General features: G+C 39.7%; 1 protein-coding gene across 1 annotated transcript; it reads right to left on the bottom strand.

Annotated features, from left to right (window-relative positions):
- Positions 1-280: 280 nt before the first annotated feature.
- On the bottom strand, positions 281-9214 carry LOC119786238 (N-acetyllactosaminide beta-1,3-N-acetylglucosaminyltransferase 3-like). The gene is made up of 2 exons (XM_038289450.1): positions 9078-9214; positions 281-2616 (listed from the first exon to the last, which is right to left on the bottom strand). The coding sequence occupies exons 1-2, from the start codon at positions 9083-9085 to the stop codon at positions 1458-1460; spliced, it is 1167 nt and encodes a 388-aa protein (XP_038145378.1). The 5' UTR covers positions 9086-9214; the 3' UTR covers positions 281-1457.
- Positions 9215-21477: the final 12263 nt, after the last annotated feature.

The following is a 21477-nucleotide window of genomic DNA, read 5'->3' as shown; positions in this document are numbered from 1 at the left end:
CATTTCTTATTTTGGCAATGCAAATTCAAAAACAGTCAATTAAACCACCAGTGGAGTGTAAAACTGTAGAAGTATCCTCTTGGTAGCAGCTTTCCTCTTGGTAGCAGCTCTCATTGTTTCATTTGATACTTCTGATACTTTACACACGATTGAAGGGTACAGTAAACAATACACAAACAACACATTGTTTTTCCTTTTCCCTACTTGCCACTTGACAATCATCTAACATCCTGCTCCAGATTAAGTAACTGATCATTATTTTAAAGAGCTATCTTTTTTGTTTTTTTGTCATTCATCCCATCTGTTCTCAAAGGTCTCCTAATCTTCAAATGGTGGCAACTTCTGGCTGATCAAGACTTAGCTATGCATTACTGTCACCAAATGACACGTAGTCTGGCATTTTCAGCCATTCAGATGTATCCTCCTTAAATGGTATGAACAACTTGCTAAATCTACTAGGCTTTTACATAAAGGTTTATAGATAGATCTACAGAATGATTTAATATAAGACACTTAAAAAAAGACCTGGCCTATTGTTTTTGTTACAACAATGTTTTGTTTAAACAAACAAAATGTTTATCCGTTGTTCCTTATCGTCAAATATATATGAAAGTAATTAAAATATTTGCTTTAACTGTAGTCCTACCACCACAAATCCACAAAAAATGTTTAGTGAATATCATCTATGCCCTCTTATCTATTGAACATCAATTTGTAAATCAATTTTCTGTAAACACCACCTCCCTGATCAAAAGGGCACAAAAGCGCATGTACTTCTTGCGGAGGATGAGGAGTGCCCCCCTGCCCCCAACCATCCTCACCACAATAAAGTATGTCTAAGCTGAAGTCTAAGCCTAACTTCAAAGGCACATGTATTATAGTAATGGTTAGGGTAAATTTCATATGTAATATTGTGTTAATAACATTGTATATTACCAATCAGGTTAACCTACACCATAATCCTCTTATACTATTCAAACTAAAGCTGACCTTTATGATTCAATGGAATGGGATAAAAATACCACAAAAAACTAGCATATGTGAAAGTGTACTATTAATGTGCTAAAAAAGTATATGGGTTCAAAGTTTAAATAAACTGTAAATTATACTTTCAATATACTTTCTAGTAAACGCAAAGTATAGGTACACTAACATAAGTTTTAAGTGTTTCACTAATAACAAAATTACAAGTTAACTGGAAGTATACTTTAATATGTTTTATTTTAAATCTAGTATACACTACTTTTGAGTCAGGGGTACATAGAAGTCAATCAGTGTTCTAAAAGCTAATATTCCAACTCATAGCGTTAGTGATGTCTTAAACTGTTAGGATTTCATATCCACAATAAAGTCTAAATTTTGTGATTCTAATCTAATTCAATTCTAATCAAACGTGGTTGTAGGATGAGGCATCTATCTTACTGAAAGTGCTGTGATGAATAAAAATATCTACCAATTTACATTTTGGGATCGGAAGGGGAGCACTTAAGATCAGGATCTTGAATTCTGTGCCACATGGTATACATGTCACCCGAGAGCATTCTGTGAACAACAAGCATTTCTTTATAGAAGCAAGGATTAAGATCATCAACATTTTTTCCTTTAACATTTAGTCCAAATGGTCTCACCCCAATATGATGCTCTGGACGTAGCCCTGCCTTAGCTAAGCACAATCCCATGTAAGCATCATCGATGGGAATAAGGGGGATGGAGTGTGACATGTTGTATATGATCAAAGCTGTGTAGCCAGACAGAAGGTAGCCACCACCACTACAGTAATCAGGGAATATGTTTGGCCTATAGAGCTCTTCTGGAACAAAATATCTACTCTGTGGATGGCGAATGGGATCCATATAGGGCATGACATTGCCAGCAAAAAGGTGCCTCCTTCCACCATTACGTTTAAAGTGTTGGAGATACACTACCATGTTGTCTGTGTTGGCAAAGACATCATCATCACCATTAAATAGAAACTGGGTGTTTGGGCAGTTTTTCTCGAACCACTCCAAAAACAGTGTCTGCTTTAACGTGAGGTTGGAAAACGTGTCTTTGAAATCCCACTGGAGAATGTCATTGTACTTCCTTTGCTCCAGCTGAAGAAGCTTGTTCAGTCTCTCCTTTTCATATCCGGTACCCATTGTTCCTGAGATAAAGATTCTTCGGATCCACACTCCATTAGACAATCTCTCCTCGGCCCAGGTCTTGCGCAACACCTCTCTCCTGTCATAGTTGACAGCAGGACTTTTAATGACCAGTAAAAGGAAAATATCAGATGATCCATAAGCTCCACCGCATTTGTTAGGGATGTCGAGTATCATTGGAAAATGCAGACAGTGGTGGTAATAGAGAATGTCTTTAGAAATTGGAGGAAATGAGTGGAAGTCCTTGACCTGTTCAGCCGATGTGTTTATTACACATTTTGGAAAACGGTCAACATGTGGGAAAGTTCTGCCTAAGGACTTTAATTGAATTTGATAGTTTCTGACATCAACTTGAAGAATGGTGGAGTCTGAGTCAGAGACATCTTCAGAAGAATAAGACAGAATCACCAAGACAATACTTAGCACCATCAAAGACGTTATTATAGAGACTCTCTGAAAGTGCCTTCTGGAAATCCTGTGAAAACAAAAGAAGACATTTTATTAAGGTTAGGGCAATGGAGGCTATTTATTAAGAATGTCTTACAGCAATTCTCCAAAAATGTCCATCCAAGTATTAGTTTATAATTATGTGAATATTTATATTGTATCACCTTTGTTATGCAGTTGTTCAATATATTTATTTATGCTTTTAGTTTTTTGTATGAAATAAATGCTATAAAGTTGAAAAAACCTTGGGAAAGGTTTTTATAATGGTATAATCATTTTAGTTAAAATAAAGCCCCCCTGCTTCACATGAGCTACATACTAACAAGTCAGATGATAGTCTTTCATTCCTACAACTATGGTATCGGACGTTTTAAGAAAAATAAAAAAATATTTTAACGTAATGGCACACTGCGGACTTTGTGACCTAAATAGTTGATGCATATGAGTTATTTGAAATTATTCCCTAGGCCAATATTCAGTTGTTGGCTATCAATCAATCTTGGCTCCCCTCTTGAAATAACACCTATGTAAGTGGGGAGAAGACACACCGTTGTTGGCCAGGTCATGTGACCTGGAAGGACGTATCGCTTTACGGCCACAGGCTCTTATATAGTAGTCAAAGAGCTAAGGCCTTTCCTATTTTTCCGCCTGTTCGACTATTGGTCATGGCTGAGACAAGGAAAACGTTCTGAGGAGTCAAAGGAGAGAAAATGTGAAAGAGATTGTGCGCGAGGAAAAACAAGAGTCAATCATGTTTGTTTGTTGCCGTAGGCTGAAAGAAGAAGCCAGATGTAAAACCCATTCTCTTTTCTCAACTTTATTCTAAGCCTGCTAAGCTACTGCTTTGCTCCTAGTATACAGTCGTATAGCTTTGTTATTATTTTTGATGACTAGTAGAAGCAAATTACGGGCAGTTACAGGTCTAGCGCCCCTAGTGTTCAAAAGTTACACAGTGTGCCTTTAAGTTAAAATAACCTAAACGGGTTCACTATCATTCCTCAACTAAAAAAGGGCAAGTAAGGATATCTTTATTTAAAGGAATTCCTTAATGTCAGTGAAACTTCATCATCAGGTAATCTTTATCAGGGCTCCATTTCACGAAGCAGGTTTAACAAACTCAGATTCAAATCCGTAACTCTAAATTTACCTAACCTAAAGTCGTGAACTCTGAGTTTTGGTGTCACAATGGCTGCTATGAATTAGTTATATCAACACTAAATAGGTCCACTCAGAGTTAAGTGCATGCGTAAAGGGCTGGTTATAATCCCACAGCAGTGTGTCGCAGTGACATGTCGCAGGTATGACGCAGATATTTTTGATTTTTTGCTCGATATTGAATCGTGGTCCACGCTATATTTATTCCACGCCACAACGCAAAAGGGGAAAATCGTGAATTAGCTGTGGGTCTAGATATGGCCGAGGCGGTGAGGAAATTGGAGCAAGTCTGTCTGACAACAGAGGGACATGGGGGCAAAAAAGAGCGGGGATCCAGATGGAAAAAGGGTCCCAGCGTTCTCGTGCACCTCTTCTTTTAGCTGGTCCAAATTCACGAGTCGTTTTCCGCAATCTCGGTCATACAAACAATCAGAGGTCTCCTGTCTGCAACGCCGTCTGGGGTCACCTACAATTTGGGAGAGGTGTAGCAGAGTGTCTGCGGAGGGGGCGGGGATGTCTCTGGGTTCACTGCCACACCTACACAGATGACCTAGTTTCAAAGTATAAATCAGCCTTTACAAGTATGAAAAGCCATTAGTAGTGGAGCACCGATTTGATAACTCTCCATGACGACAGCAACAGGAAGTGCCTATTTCACCTCACTGGAACTAGAGATTTACATGAAGAAATGGAAAAAAAAATAGAGAATTCTTTTAAAAGACAGAGAAACAGCACTACACCTGCATAGGATAGGAAGGTGCCGAAGGAAAAGATTGTTGCTCAAGATAATCCGTAAGTATATATGAAGTGGAAAGGCCATTTTAACTTTTATTAAAAGCATGCTACTCTCTGTTGTTCCATTTGTAGATCACAAAACTAAGATTCTTCCTGATCAAAATCACAAAAACACACTCCTAGTTGCTTATACTTCAGTTCACACTGAACTATATAAGTATATTTTGCCACAGAAACTGATTTTAAGTATAAAAAAGAACTAAATTTTACTAATAAGAATTAAATTTAATATACCTAGAAATTTATAAAATGTACCATTTGGACATTTATCAGTTTGACTGAATATGTTTTTAAAATATCAGAAATACATTTCTTCATAGTTAAAATAATACAAATGAAGACCAGTAAAAAATAGGAATATGGAGATCTGAAATTATTTCTCTACATCCGGAATGATTGTTCAAGATGTGAAGAGTGCCATTGTGTTTGAAATGGTCATTTGGCTAAGAGAAAATGTAGCTTTTTTTCAGATAGCTACCAGGAATACATTTTCAGTAAAACTATTTATTATCAAAATGGCTTGCCATAACCAGTTGTGACCACGATAACATTACGGATTTATTCCTTGAACAGTAGTGGATCAATGTATCTATCTAGGTGAAATCATCCGGCAGCCAGAGGCATAGCCAGAACATTTTCATAAAGGTGGCCAGGCAATAACTAATGTACGCTGAAGGGTGGCCAAAAGCGGATCGACACCAGAACCTTAGGGTCAATCTATACTGATCCAGCAGGAAAATGAACAACCACAACAAACATATTTTCCAAATAAAGAAGAACTATACCCTCCTACAGCCTTTGCTAACAACTGTACGCATATATTTAAACATCCATCTAGATAAAAGGTTTATTTGATTAAGTTCATTCAGGTTTGAGTTCTGGATCGAAAATCTTTTCCATTGTCATTACTTACCTACATTTATCAATAATGATTCTGCAAAAAATATATATTTACAAGCACTAATATCCACAAAAACTGTTTATTTACTATGTTTTTATTAGAATAGTTATTTATCTATGATGTAACTAAAAATCTAGTTCCGAAAAGAGCATGAATTCTGTAGTTATCTTTAATGTTAGTATATTGATGTGTATAATTAACAACCGTGTTTTTGTGGTCAAGTTATTGTTAATCTATGAACAATTAAAATGTTTTGAACATTGACAGTGTTACTGTAGTATCACTTGAGAGTATTACTGCAGCCACTGTCAGTATTATGAGGGAAAAGAACGGTAGGGGTGGCCACAAGGGTGGCCAATGGTTGGGTAGGGGTGGCCATGGCCACCTTTGGCCCCCCTGTAGCTCCGTCCCTGCCGGCAGCAGGTGAAAATGAAGTTTGAAAAGTTGTTCTAATACAGTCGATAGGCCCTGCTCATGATCTCATGGGGTTCCTCCCTAGTTTGATTCTGTCTTACATTACAAAGTAATTACTAAGAGGCAGAGGACAGATGTTGTGCCCAAACTGACTCTACTGTCAAAACCTGACCGTCTGCCAAAAACTGACCGTCTGCCAAAACCTGACCGTCTGCCAAAACCTGACCGTCTGCCAAAAAGCGATCGGCTGATATGAGGCGCGCCCTCGCGGAGAAGCAAACAGCGGGAGGAGGGGCTTGTTTACAGCAGTAGTGAGCACAGCCTGTCTGCTTTGTTTTAAGTGTCTTTCTTCTATATTTTGAAACAAAAGTTAAACGGTTATGTTTCTATGTCTTATTTACCCCCCTCTAAATTCCTATTCTCCCCATCAAAGGCTTCATTTACCATATTTGCCTCAAACATCTGCGAATTTTAAACGGACAAGAAAACGAAACTTTGATTCGATTTAAAACTATTCTTTAACGTTACTGCACTGTGATGGATGTAACTCAATCAATTATTTAAAATTAAACGTTTTATCAGATTTTGTTTTTCATTTATTATTTATTGTTCCAAAAAAAAAAAAAAAAAAAAAAAAAGTTAAAAACAACCCCCTGCACTTAGTTTCCAAGTTTGAAGACGTTTCGCCTTCCATCCAGGAAGCTTTTTCAATTCAAAAATGTATATATATATATATTTTTTTATTTTTAATAATGTAAGTAGGCCTATAGATAGTGCACAAAATGCCAAATTTAAATTTAAAGGAAGAATCCAGGTTTACTAATGTTGATTTGAACGTCCCATACTAAATAAATTCATTGAATAGAGAAAAATAGGAAATCTTAACTCGCCAAAGGGTGAAAAAATATTATAAAATCATGTCAAATGCTGCTGCTGTAAACAAGCTCCGCAAGCACCCGCATCCCGCTGCTCGTTGCTCCGATAACTTTTTGCCAGACGATCAGTTTTTCGCACGACACAGCTGCTACGGATGTTATCGTCCCAATAAATGCTCATTGTTAGGGGCTATCAGTCCCAGAGAATGTTTTCAGATTGTGCCAATAGGCCTCTGTAGGTTTTTATCACCCAGTGAATCCTAATCCTAATTTAGCCTAATTCCTTTCCCCCCGCGGAACCGATTATATGTGTAATCGGAAAACAATGTCAGTCCTTCGTGTAAAAATAAATTAATCAAAATAAAAGCATGTCGATTATATTAAAACAAACCAAAAACAAATATATCTAATTTCATGTAAACTGCTTTGTAGAATCCTCTCCCTAGACATATTAAAATTATTTGAGGGGGGAAAAATGATAAGATCCTCGTCAAACGGACATGCAATAGTGAATGTTTTTCTTTTCTTTTTTCTTTCTTTTTTTCATGCACAAAAGTACAAAAAACATCTGACATAATCAGGAAATAAAACCGCATGATTGGCTGTAAGTAGAGCGGAGACAGGAGTCTGTGACTCTACTGAAGAAAACCTGCTGGTGGCTATGTTGTTACCATGGTGACTGGAGCAGAGGTTGATGAAACTCTCTTTGTGAACCGGTAAAGTCAGTTTCTCTCATTTACCGTTTTCAATAAACCTGTTTCGTTAAACGAACCCCAGGAGTCTAACTCCAGTTTTTGAATGCTTTCCTATTGTTGAGAACACAAGAGAACCACAATACTCTGATATTTTTATTTATAGACAGATGCCTGCCTTTAGTACATTATTTATAAAGGGCTCAAAAACATTACTATATAAAAAATGACGGATACCGATGCCAACATCAAGATATCATGCATCTCTGGACACAACTTCACTTCTATCCATCCATGCATGGCTTCCTTTTAAGCTGCATCAGTGATTATTCTCCTTCACACGCAGCAAAATCTAATTTAGAAATTTTTCCCATATATCATTTACAGCCAAAGTCTATATATTGAACCTTAAATTTCAAAAATAATTTATACACTGTTTTTTTTATTATTTGTGCTTTAATTCTTGGAGGTGTATTATATTCTAATTTTAAGTGTGAGTCCTGCGCTCTCTCTGGATTGCTGCACAGATATTTCTGAGTCTTGTTGAACTACAAAAGACAAAAGGATATGTTGAATTTTATTATAGCATTGCATTTTTTTTTTTTGTAAACTTGGATATATATTTTATTGCATGTTACATATCCCAGTAAATCTGTTTCACCTTTATATCTGCAGCTGTCCTTAATTGTGTCTCTGCTCTGCTTAAAAACAGATTTATGAACCTGACTGTCTACCAATATAATGATGCCAGAGAAACTCATTTTCCAGATCTCTAGAAGCTCTGCAGTCTGATTCTCTGTTCAACAAGAAAACAACAGATATGTGTTCATTTTAATCCTTAACTCGGAGCAATGGCTCCTCCAGCTGTTTTAACTTATATAAATGTAAACTGCAGTGAATAGCGACTCTCAATAATATGTCCCAAAGCGACAGATCTGATTATGTTTCAAGAAGTGAGACTCAAGAGCAGCAGGAGAGCGAGGAAAAAACACGGACTAAAAACACAGACAGCTGGACCCAACCCCAGATACTGTTGGCTGAAGTAAATCAGCGGAAATGGGGGGGGGGGGGGGGGGGGGGGGGGGGGGTGGAATCGGAAATGATTGGTGGGGACTGTCCCCTCAATGCCAAAAGTTGGTGTGGACATGTCCACACCAGTCCTTCAGAAAGTTACACCGATGCAACAAACATACAGTCGATAAATAAGCTTTTAAAAATACATGCCTTTGTCTAAAAAGCAAGAGATTTTTAAAATGCACTATATATTTTGAAAAAACACTATAACATTTCAGCAGAAAACAATTATTTTATAGTCTCCAGGGATTTTTGCACTAGTGTTCAAAGATATTTTTTTATTTACATCTGACAAATACTAGATACTATTGATAAAGTTCCACCAATAAACCCAAAGTAAGCAGTTCTGAGTAAAACATCCTTCATAAACGTTATAGCTTTTATTCAAATTATTGCTCCAACTTAATAAAATAAAATATAATTGGGATTTCACTTTCAGTTTAATTTAAATCCAAAACTGTCTTAATCTTTTTAAATAAAGTCATTAAAAATTTTCAAACCAATAGTCATATATACATTTGAGAGAAAAAAAATCTTGATTAAATTTAAAAATCACTGCATTTAAGAAATCTGAGGTAATTACCTGAACATTTTATTAAGTGTGGGTTTCTCGGTGTTTTCTGTCAGCAAACAGGCAGTGCAGCTGCAGAGCAGATTATGACAAAACTGTGATGCTTGAGTTTAAAACCAAACTATTTTCTAGTTTTGGATGCCAAGATCTTGGCAGGTCTTGCAAGATAACTAAGGATAATGTTATGTTCAAGGTCCTACATGCAAATTTAAAACAAAAAGAATTCCTGGCAGTTTCCAGCTTAGTCACATCCTGCCCCTCCCATGGCAACCCAAGAAGACCAGTACTCCCACTGTTCCTTCCAACTAACAGCCTAATTACAGCTCCATAAATATAATAGAACAGCGCCAAATTACGCAGTTCTCAAAGTTATATAAGGTCTTAGGTGAACATTTTTTTAAATTAAAGGCTTGCTTAGCATAGGGTCCCCATTTAGACAATTCCGCCTGAAATCAGTAGATATGATCCACCATAATAACTTGTTGGATATTTCATAAATAATCTAAGAAAATGTAAACGTCACTGCTTCATTATTAATTATTTCCATTTTAAATGTATTCTGGTTTGAAGCTTCACAGTCAATTACTAAGCCCCTTTTCTAAAATCTTACGGATACTTACAGGAGTGAAACAATTTTTAATCGATGCAGTTCCCTAAAACTCCACTAGACGGCAGCAACGCTCCATGATCTGTTTAAAGTGTGACCTTTGGGGGCGTATAAAATGAAAAATAAATTCGTGATTCATTTAAAATCGATGGTTTGGTCTAAAATTCTTAAGATATACACGATATGAAAGAGTGCTTTCTATAAGCACTGTAATTTGTTTTAGATGTTTGAGACCAGATTTGTAAATATAGATAATTGTTAGATGTTACGGTGTTATAGGTGTACACATTCATATAAATTACTCAAAAACGCATAGATTTGTAGATAGCTTAAATCCATGTTTAGGCTCTATCAGATTCAGAATTGTGCCAGTTATTAATGGGATTGAACAATATTTGTGGAAAATACATTTCTCTATTTTTTTAACTTAAAAAAAAATAAAGTGTGTTACTTTAACTAATAGAAATGTGTGTAAGAAGTTCAACCCTTTCCAAGAAATCCATGCTGAAAATCTGAGCTCATTACACAAAAACATTGTTTTAGGTGAATTTTATTTATTTTATTTTTCTGATTGTGTTAACCAGATAAAGTAATTTTCACACTCATTTCAATCATTACCATATTAAATACTTTATTTTAATGGTATGAAGGTAAAAAGGAAGGTTTGTTAAAAATCTGATCAGCCGGTTTTGCATAGGTTTCTCAACATCACAGAGCCCCCCTAGTGATGGACAATCCTCAAATGTAGTACACAAGTGCTTATTTGAAATACGGGTTATAAAAGGCATGTTAAGATCTGTTATGATTTTACAATTATCACTAATTACATTCAAAGCGGGCTGCTCAGTGAGGCAGTGGGTAGCCTTGCTGCCAGCAAGAAGGTTCTGGGTTCGATTCCCGGCCCGGGGTCTTTCATGGAGTTTCCATGTTCTCCCAGAGCATGCGTGGGTTCTCTCCGCGTACTCAGGCTACCTCCGACAGTCCAAAAACATGACTGTTAGGTTAATTGACTTCTCTTAATTCTCCTTAGATGAGTGTGTGAATGGACTGGTGACCTGTCCAGGGTGTACTCCGCCTCTCACAGCTGGAGATAGAGACCAGCGACCCCTCATGACCCCACTTGGGATTAAGCATGTCAGAAAAAAAAAATGGATGGATACATTCAAAGCTAGTTAGCTAATTATCACTCATGCATTTTTGCATAACTAATCAAAAAGAAATATACGTAGTGATAATTTTTTTTCAGCTGTCTGTTACAAAGGTATATATGGAGTTTTGCATGGATTAAACAAAAATGTAATAGGAGTTTAACAAGTAATTATTGGCCGGAACCCATTGTTCTTTGTTATAGCGCCCCCAAGATCTTGAGGATCAGAATATTTCGATTAGTGTGAGTAGTGGTGCACATTTTGTACTTGGACACCTGATTCAGTTGATTCATTCCAAAATGCGATTTAGCAGAGAATAATAATAATAATGGAAAAACACAAGAAGAACATTAGGGTTCTCTGCTCACAGAGCATATGAAATACTATGCCTTGCATAGCCCGTACTTTCTGCTATTTAGCCATAGCCATACTTTCTGATATTATACAGTGCAGTTAGGGTCAGGGTATCTGGGGGAATTGGTTTTCCTTGATACACTACACTCTTTCATTCACCCAGCAACTTTGTTTGATGCTCTGCTGCAGTGAGATGACATGATTTTGAGGACAGAACAAAAGCCTTCTGTGTGTGAACAGATCTTTTCAGCTTGTTGTCACAGGGGGTACCTCTCTGTTTTGTATCTACAAAAACTGTGGAACTAGTGTCATGCTCTTTTAAACTTAATTTCATCCAATTAATGCATACTGTTTAACCTGGTAAGTCCCAAGGGTTTCAGAGGCAATTTCTATTTGAAAATACACAACTGAAATGCCATTTCACAGTGCAGGGGAAGAATGAAGAATAGCCATGAATATTGACTACGTTCATAGTTAAACAACAACACACACCTAAAAAAGACATGTGAATCAGTTGGAAAAAATCTGCCATGCAGCTTATCCTTGTCAGAGATTGGGGCTTTGGGTAGGTTTGTTGTTGATCCTTTTCAGACTTCCCACCTGAGAGCGCTTAAAAGGTGTGGCTGGGCGTGACCTATTAGCTGCAGGTAAGTATCCACACAGATATGGATCATTAGCCTCATCACCTGAGAGGTAGAGGAAGAGCAGATGCACTTGTCATTCATAACAACTGTAAAGGTGAGAATATACACAAAATAATCAGTGATGGGACTAACGGCGTTGAAAGTAACGGCGTTACTAACGCCGTTACCTTGTTTTAGTAACGAGTAATCTAACTAATTACTTTGACTGTAACTATAACGCAGTTACCATTGCAGACACCCCGTTACTGCGCGTTACTCAGGTCGCACAATGAACCTTTTTTCATGATAGGACTCGTGCGCAGCTGCGTGAAGCTGACACCCCACCCACGTCAAAAAACTCTGCAAATAGACTGAATGGTTAGTGCAACGTTAGTGCAGATTTGTGCAGAAAAAAATATTGTTTGTGCTACTTTTGTTTAAGAGATATTAAAGATGAGTTTTTAGGTCATCCAGAGGTGCGCGCCTTGTCATGAGAGAGGGGAGGATGAGAATGGCTGATGTATAGTGAGATTACGCCTGTCAGTTGGGTAGGTGGCAGTGGCGGCCGGCCCATAGGGGGCGCTGGGGCACCGCCCTCCCTGATAAGAAGAGAGAAACGTAAAATATATTTTTAGAAATTAACTCATAAATGTCAGTTTTACTCTCTAGACTGTGTACCTATAAGCAAAACAAATTATATAAACTACATTTCCCTATCTACTGTCATTAATTTGTGGATTTCCACAGACAGACTCCTACCGTCTCTGTTCTGGGGGCGCTGATCAGACTGACCCACATTTGCAGAGAATCTGTCAATCATGTACTATATGTACTATTGCTAGGTGAATTTAATGGCCAATCAGCGTCTCGGAACTTTATGGTATTGGGGCGCTGAAAAAACTGCGCTTTAACAGGCTTCTGCACCCAAGCGCAGGTGCAGACAATTAGAGGGAAGATGGCGAATGTAACGACCGAGATGCAGCTTCCACCAAATTCGGTGAGATCCTTATTTATCTACCCGTTTGCCAGAAGAATATCCCTGTTGTAGGATATGAACATTTCATGTCATGGTTATTGTGACTGTGACGAATCCACCTCGTCGCTTAAAACATCCTCTCTAACTTTGTGCGCCACACACACATTCCTGTTATACTGTGTTTGTGAGGACCAATACACTCGCGCTGAGACCAGTAGCTCCATGAACTTAAAACACACAAGCTGTTCCTGGTTACCTGCTGGCATATTGACCAGTTTGGTGTAATTGAATAAGTCAATGAATCTGTGTAAAAGAATTAAGTTGTAAAAATTATTTGTTTTTGTACATCAATTGTTTGTGGAGGTAATATATGGACAAAACTGATTAATGAGAAGAAATCAGAAATAAAAGAGCCTGAGGGTAGGGGCTTAAACTATTTAATGAGGGCTGTGGGAAGAAAAGCGGCAATTTTTGTTTTCTGTTTCTTTGTTACATTGCTGGTAACTGGAGGGAGGCTGAGGCCCAGAGTATCTTGTATGTTTAGTTTCTTTTGCATCCTGTTTTGAGTTTTTGAGCTCAATAAATCACCAACACCGGTAACCCGACTGAGACTGGATTCTTGGAGGCCAAAGAACCCCGTCACAGTGACCCAAATCATCACTGTTACTGTTATTATATAGTAAATTAAATCATTACTGTTAAATTGTATGTATTGTCCAATTGTTTATTTGAATTCTTATTCCGGATTAGTTGGAGACATACACTAGGCTATATCAGCCCCACCAAAAATATTTTTCACCAGCCGCCACTGGTAGGTGGGTGTTTCCGCTGGCGGGTGTTAACGTACAGCACACACAGAGAGATGGAGAGTGAGCAAGACTCCAGCAGCAAAACAGCGTTTTCCTGATGGAAATACCGGTGTTACGTCGAGCTGCGTTTCCCCATCAGATACGGTTTCCTCTGCATCCCCGCACAGCGCAGGCGGCACCAGTCACCGCGCAAGCGACAGGAAACGCGCATGCTTTCTAAAGGCGTGCAACAGTCACCCTGTGCTCGCGCCACAGGAGAACTATGGAGAGCGTGAACGATCAAATGATTAACCTGACAACAGCCAGAAATGATAGCCTATATGGAGAAAGGGAGAAATATGGATGGATGGATGGATGGATGGATGGATGGATGGATGGATGGATGGATGGATGGATGGATGGATGGATGGATGGATGGATGGATACTCTGCCTTTTCAACCTACTGTATTTTTTATTTTAAACATTATTTGATGGCCTTTGTGGCAGGGATGGAGATCCATATTTTATGTCACACGCAGAGTATACATCTAGATAGATAGATAGATAGATAGATGTTGCAGTATCTATAACAACCCAAACACACAGGATTTCAGAATTAGACATCCCCAGTTATTAATTTCACCAGATCTGAACGCCCTGTTAAAAAACTTCACATGGCGTTCCCCCCTGATGTCATTTACATTGAGTTGCAATAAATGCTAAACTCTCTGCAGGTTCTTGTCTTTGTCGTCCGCTCTATTCAGCTGGCTTTGGAAACACACTGCGAGAAGGTGGGGGCCGGGTGGTGAGGGTTACGGGGGCGAGAAACACAAAAGTAACGCAATAGTTACTTTTACTAGTAACTAGTTACTTTTATTGTAGAGTAACTCAGTTAGTAACTCAGTTACTTTTTGGGAGAAGTAACTAGTAACTGTAACTAATTACTTTTTCAAAGTAACGTGCCCAACACTGGTCTTATCAAAGCTCTCCCAAAATAAACAGTGATATACAACCTGTGTCGTCTTTTTAATAGAATAGAATAGAAAATCCCTTTATTGCCCCACAATGGGTAAATTCTGGTGTTTACGGCAGAAATAATGGTCACATAAATGTGGACCTTAGAAAAATGTATAGAAATAACATATTAGTGAAGAGCCAAAAGATAAACAAGAAAATATTGTACTGTAAAGTGTTTTAACAATATAAAACTGTGCACCTGGAGAATAAATAACCAATGTACAGCTATGAAAATTTTTACAGTAATGGATATTTGAAAATAGCAGCAACATCAGAGATGTGCACAATGACAGCAGCATGTTATTTAACTGACTTATATAGAAACTGTGCATACCAAGCATGAATTAAAAAACTTATTGAGGTTGTTGGGAACAGTCATCTTCAATAAGTCTTACAGCTGCTGGGAGGAAGGATCTGTGATAACGCTTCCCGGTGCATTTAAGGTGCAGCAGTCTGGCACTGAAGGAGTTCTCCAGTTTTGCAACAGCTTCATGCATGTGGTGGGGAATATTATCCAACAGAGATGTTAATTTCACTGCCGAGGGAGCGATGTTTAGCGGCGGAACAGCGACGGAGCCCCGCGGAGTGTGGATCAACGCTCCATAGCTTATCAGATGAAAACCTTTCAGTTTGTTTGACTCATTCCACTGAGTCCAGAGGCTATCAAATCACAGAGCTGTCCTTCCTGATCAGCGTATCCAGCTGCTTTTTCTCAGCTACAGATAAACCACTGCTCCAACAGACAGCTCATTAGAAGATGGCTGATGCCACAACAGGATAATAGAAGGACTTTAGGAGCACCCCCTACACTCCTGACCTCTGACCTTTCGCATACAGAGCCTCAGTGCTTTGAGTCTGGTGCAGTTTTTTAGTCAGGTGAACACCTAGGTACTTATTAGAGTCCATTATCTCAATGTACATTCCCTGGATGTTCACTGGTGTCAGTCGGGTGGATCTTCTTTTGCGAAAGTCCTTGGTTTCCCCTGTATTAATTAGAAGGTGGTTTTGCTGGCACCAGACCCTGAAGTTCTGGGTCCATTATCTGTACTCTGAGTTGTCCCCACATGTGATGACACCAACTATGGCAGAATCATCAGGGAACTTCTGGAGGTGGCAGCATAGGGAGGTGGAGTTGGGGACGAGACCAAGAGCCCACTCATCTCTGGACCAGCGACACGCCTGGTCGTCCTTTCAAATGTGGTCAGGAAATGCTCAATGTCATCATCCACAGATAGGAGAGGAGATTTTGGTTCAATTCTGGACCTGGAACCATGAGGAACCTAGACATCACCAACATCTGAATCATCTTCATGCACTCCAGGTGCTGCAGGGAGAGGTGGGGCTTCAGGATGTTCAGGTTTATAAAACACAGCGTTTACTAGCAGCTGAAGTAGTTGAAATTGGTGCTGCATGCTTTTCCACTTCTGCTCCTGGTGAGAGAAATCTTTCTCTATCTTCTGGTCTCTATCTGCTTGAGACTGCAAAAGAGATTTAACCAACACGACCAGTTGAGTACCTTGTCTCCATGTCAAGCGGCTTGCGACTCAAAAACACCACAGGCCTTCTGCAACCATCCACCTCTTGTTGAAGGACCGCACCAAGCCCAACCCCTTAAGCGTCTGTTTGCAAGATGAATGGTTTACTGAAGCTTTGGAGAGCCCAGAACAAAAAGGCTACATGCTTACTGTTAAAATATACAATAAATATTCAATAAATATTTTAAAAACCTTGTTGGACCAGATTATGTCTCTCCATCCACCTTGAAGCACTGTGCTGATCAGCTTTCTCCAGTGTTCACAGGCATTTTAAACACCTCACTGGCAACATGTCACGTGCCAACCGGCTTCAAATCCTTCACTATTATCCCTTTTCCCAAGGAGCCAAGGTCCACAGGACTTAATGACTTTAGCCCCTTCACCCTGACCTTTGTGGTTATGAAGTTCTTTGTTCCTCGTGCTTTTACACCTGAAAGAGATCACTGACCCCCTCCTGGACCCTACAGTTTGTCTACATTGCCAAAAGGTCTGCAGACGACGCTGTCAACTTGGCCCCTTACTACATCCTGTTTGTGGATTTCACCTCTGCTTTCAATACAATCATCCGTGCTCTGCTTTTGGAGAAGCTCTCTCAGCTGAGTGTGCCTAACTCCACCTGCAGGTGGATTACAAACTTCCTGTCTGATAGGAAGCAGCACGGGAAGCTGGGAAAACATGTCTCAGACTCACAGCTTATTAGCACTAGTTCCCCCCAGGGCTTTGTTCTTCCTCCTATGCTCTTCTCCCTGTACACCAACTGCTGAACCTCAAGCTTCTGAGATTCGCAGATGCCTACAGGTGGGAGGTTGACCATGTGACAACCTGATGCAGGGAGAACAACCTGGAGCTTAATGCTCTAAGAACAATGGAGATGATTGTGCAGCGCCAGCTATCCCCATCATCCCCCATCATCCTCAGTGACTCCACTGTGGAGTCTTTCTGCTTCCTGGGAACTTTTCCAAGGACCTAAATTGGGAGCTGAACATCAAATCCCTCACCAAGAAAGCCCAGCTGAAGATGTACTTCCTGCAGCAGCTGAAAAAATTCAACCAGCCAAGGACAATGATGGTGCACTTCTACTCCTCAATTACTGAGTCCATCCTCTCCTCCTCCATCATCATCTGATACGATGGTGCCACTGCCAAGGACAAGGGCAGACTGCAGCGTGTCAGCCGGTCTGCAGAAAAGGCGATTGCCTGCAATCTTTCATCTCTCCAGGATCTGTACGCCTTCAGGACTCTGACATGTGCAGGAAAAATTGTGGCTGACACTTTCCCTCTGTCAGGAGGCTTCAGTCCATCAGGAACAAAACCTCATTCCACAACAACGGTTTCTTCCCATCCACTACCAGCCTTATCAACAAGACACTGAGACCCGCGTGACACTGAGACTGCCTCTCTCCCTCCCCTGTTCAAGCTACACCAAAGTAGCATTTCCAGACCTCCTGTGTTACCATAACACATAATCTACTTAATATATGGTATATAGTTAAATACTATATAGTGTATATAGTATATTGTATGTTTTATATTGTAAATTGTATTGACTGATTTGTAATGGCCCTGTAAATATTGTAAATAGTTAATGCATTTGTTACCTCAAGGCTGGACTGTTGTAATTCTTTATTATAGGGAAGTCCACAAAATATAGTTAAAAGCCTCCAAAAATGCTGCAGCCAGAGTTCTGATGAAAATTTAAAAGAGAGATCATATCGATCCTACCTTAGCTTCTCTTCAGTGGCATCCTGTTAAATCCAGAATAAAATTTAAAATCCTCCTTCTCAGATATAAAGCCTTTAATGGCCAAGCTCCATCTTACATCAAGGATACGATTGTTCCTTATGTTACTAACAGAGCACTTGGCTCTTATTCTGCAGGTTTACTAGTGGTAATTTCTAAAAGTAGAATGGGAGGCAGATCTTTTAGTTAATAATGTCCACTACGGTGGAAATAAACTACCAGTTTTAGTCCGTGAGGCAGACACCCTGTCTACTTTTAAGGGTAGGCTTAAAACTTTCCTTTTTGATAAAGCTTATAGTTTGAGTGGCCCAGGTTATCCTGAACTATCTTTATAGTTATGCTGCTATAGGCTTAGACTGCTGGAGGACATAGGGGCTCCTTTTTCCTTATTTTGCTTCATTCTATCTCTATTCTACCTTTCTGCAGAAATGCAGAAAAATCATGCTTTCTCTGCTTTTTCTCATAGTAGCTGCATCTGATCTGTGCCTTTGCCATCATCACCTTTGTTTATAGATGTTCGAGCTTGACCTAATTTTCCGTGTAGTCCTACGTTTCTGACTGCTACTAACTGTATGTGTTCTCATCGTCCGCTGACATGCGAGCTGGCTCTGAGCTCATCTGCCTTGCTGGATGTTTCCTGAATGGGGCCGCCTGTGGAGCTGATTTAGAGTTATCTTTTGCATCTTTGGTTCTTTTTGGATGGCCATTTGCCGACCCCAGTCGGCCTCGGCAATTGGCCGCTTACATTCAGCCTGGTTCTGCTAAAGGTTTTTTCCTGTTAAAAGGTAGTTTTTTCTCTGACCGTCGCTACAAGCATGCTTGGTGTGAGTGATTGCCTTCGAGCCAGTGAGTTGATGCAATCAACTGTTTTTCCTAAGATAGAAAACTTTGAATCAATTTGACAGTATAATCTGGTTGATTTGTCTCTGTAAAGTGTTCAAGAGCAAAAGTCTTACAAGGTCACCATCTTGTGCCAACCCTCACCATGACACTTACCCTACTCTCCACTGAATGCTCTTACATCGCCCCTCAATCCATCTTCTTTCGCCATTCATTCTCCCTTGGCCTCTCCCTGATATCTTGGGCATGCAGCAGGCTCAAAAACAATCCAAAAGGCCAAATAGTTCATATATATGAATATTTTGAATGAAAAACCTTTTCTCACATATTTTATCCAGCATTGATAGAAGTGGGGCTCTAACCTTCAATATGCTCTTTAAGATAAGGCAATGCAGTCTAACCCTTAAAATTCTTTTAGAATCCAGCCAATGTAATGCAATCTTAACACACATGAATGTTTTGAAATATGCTTGTTATTGGGCAACTGGGTCAAGCAAAAGAAAATGTTATATACAGTATATCGGCTGATCGTCAGATATCCCAGCTTTTTTTTAGTATTGAACTCAACATCAAGGTTTAATTTCTCAGACATCCCAGTTTTTCTCAAACCTGTTGTCAACTCGTTGAAGGCCCCAGGCCGAGACAGCATTACTGGAATGGGTGTTCAAGGAGTGTGCAGGTAAGCTGGCTGGCTTGTGTCCTCACAGACATTTTTAACACCTCACTGGACCAATCCACAGTGCCAGCATGCTTTAAGTCTGCCTCCAACATTCCAGTCCCAAAGAGGCCTCAAGTCACGTCATTTAATGACCATCAGACTGTTGCACTGACTCCCATCATGATGAAATGCTTTGAAAGGTCGGGTTGGACAGACACCTCAGATGTCATCACCCTGAGCACAGACTCCCCTGAGGACTGCATTCCGAGCCTCGTACTGTTCACTATGATGACACACAAATGCTTCCCCAGGTTCACCACCAATCACATTGTGAAGTTTGCAGATGACTCTACAGTGGTGGAGGCAAAAGAGATTATTCTTGACTTCAGGAATAACTGGCCTAACCACGCTCCACTGCTCATCAACAACTAAGCTGTGGAGGTGCTCAGTAGCCTGAAATTCCTGGGTGTACACATCACAGACAATGTCACCTGTCACGTTACTGGTCAAAATGGCACAGAAGCACTTGTACTTCCTGCGGAGGATTAGCAGAGTCCCCACCCATCCTCACAACCTTCTACGGAAGCATCATAGAGAGCGTTCTGACTACCTGTCTCACTGGGTGGTGTGGAGGCTGCATCGCCTCAAACTAGAAGAACATGAGAAGAGTGGTAAGAACAGCAGAGAGTGTGTGCCTCTTCCCTTCATTAAAGACATTTCATTTCAGTGCTGCGTGTCCCGAGCCCATAACATCATCAGTGACCCCTCACACCCCCAACATGGACTGTTCTCCCTGCTGCCCTCTGGGAAGAGGACTTGAGCATCCACTGCAGGACCCAGCAGATCTGCAACAGCTTTTTCCCCGCTGCTGTCAGACAGTTGAATTGTTGAATTCTGAGCTGGACTCTGCATCGCTACCAACGTGGCTGAACTTTTATAATCCTTTTAAATAAGACACAGCTCAATGTTCTTCTGCATTTTGCACTATATTTATTTTGCACTGCATTGAACCTTTCCATTTTCATGCCTTTTTGCACCATTATAATTAAACTGATTTCTTTTCTCCAACACTGTTTACATTCTTGAAATAATACCTTGAAGAGAAAAGAAATACAAAGTTCTGAAAAGAGTTTCAGCAGCATATTGCTGCTTAAAACTCTTCAAATGGTAAGGCATCCATCACTTCATGGCACCATCTTGGTGATGTTCCATCCATTTTACGTCACGCTTTATCACTGCTGGGGTAGCGAGGGGAGCTGGTCCAGCTGTCTACGGGCGAGTGGTGGGGTACACCCTGGACAGGTAGCCAGTCCATCGGAGGGCAACACAGAGACAAACAGGACAAACAACCATTCACACACACACCAAAGGACAATTTAGAGTGGAGTGTGGGAGGAAGCCGGAGTAGGCGGAGATAACCCTCGCATGCTCAGGGAGAACATGCAAATTCCATGCAGAAAGACCCCGGGCCGGGAATCGGCAACCTGCAAGGCAGGAGTGCTACACACTGCTCAGGTTGTGCAGTAACAGCATAGCTCTTGGCTATGTTGTATTACGTTACACAAAATGTGGAATGTTTAGGTTTGGGTCTGTCTGAATGAGTCAAATTAGAGATTCACCATAAACATTGTTATCTTTATATGTTGTAAGAGAGAGAGTTGTGTTTTTTATTTCTTTAGATCCCTATTATCTACTGAAAGCAGTGGCTATTCTTCCTGGGATCTGAACATTTTTACAGATATTACATCAAACTTCATATACGTATATATAACATACACACAGATACACACATGTTTGAGCTATTCTATGTACAAAACATTACCAATCTATGCATATTATATAAATTACAAAACATTTTAGTTACTAGGGCTCATTATGAATTAATAATTCAATAAACGTTACAGTCACTCCAAAGTAAATATATCAAGTCTAAGCCTTTTGGAAAAGCTAACATAGTACATCTCTGAAATCAAGAATTGCAGGAGTGAGTTCGACGCCACCATCGCCCTATAACACGATGTTCTCTGAAGCTGATTTGTTTGACAGGCAGGTAAACAAAAACGTCTTTCACTTGATTGACGAGTGAAATAATTATGAATGTCATCAAAAAGTCAATATATTATTAA

This window comes from Cyprinodon tularosa, unplaced genomic scaffold (assembly GCF_016077235.1).
Source record: "Cyprinodon tularosa strain WSP-4 unplaced genomic scaffold, ASM1607723v1 ctg269, whole genome shotgun sequence".
Taxonomy (NCBI): Eukaryota; Metazoa; Chordata; class Actinopteri; order Cyprinodontiformes; family Cyprinodontidae; genus Cyprinodon; species Cyprinodon tularosa.
The sequence above is the reverse complement of the archived record's forward strand: the minus strand, read 5'-3'. Positions and strand labels throughout refer to the sequence as shown.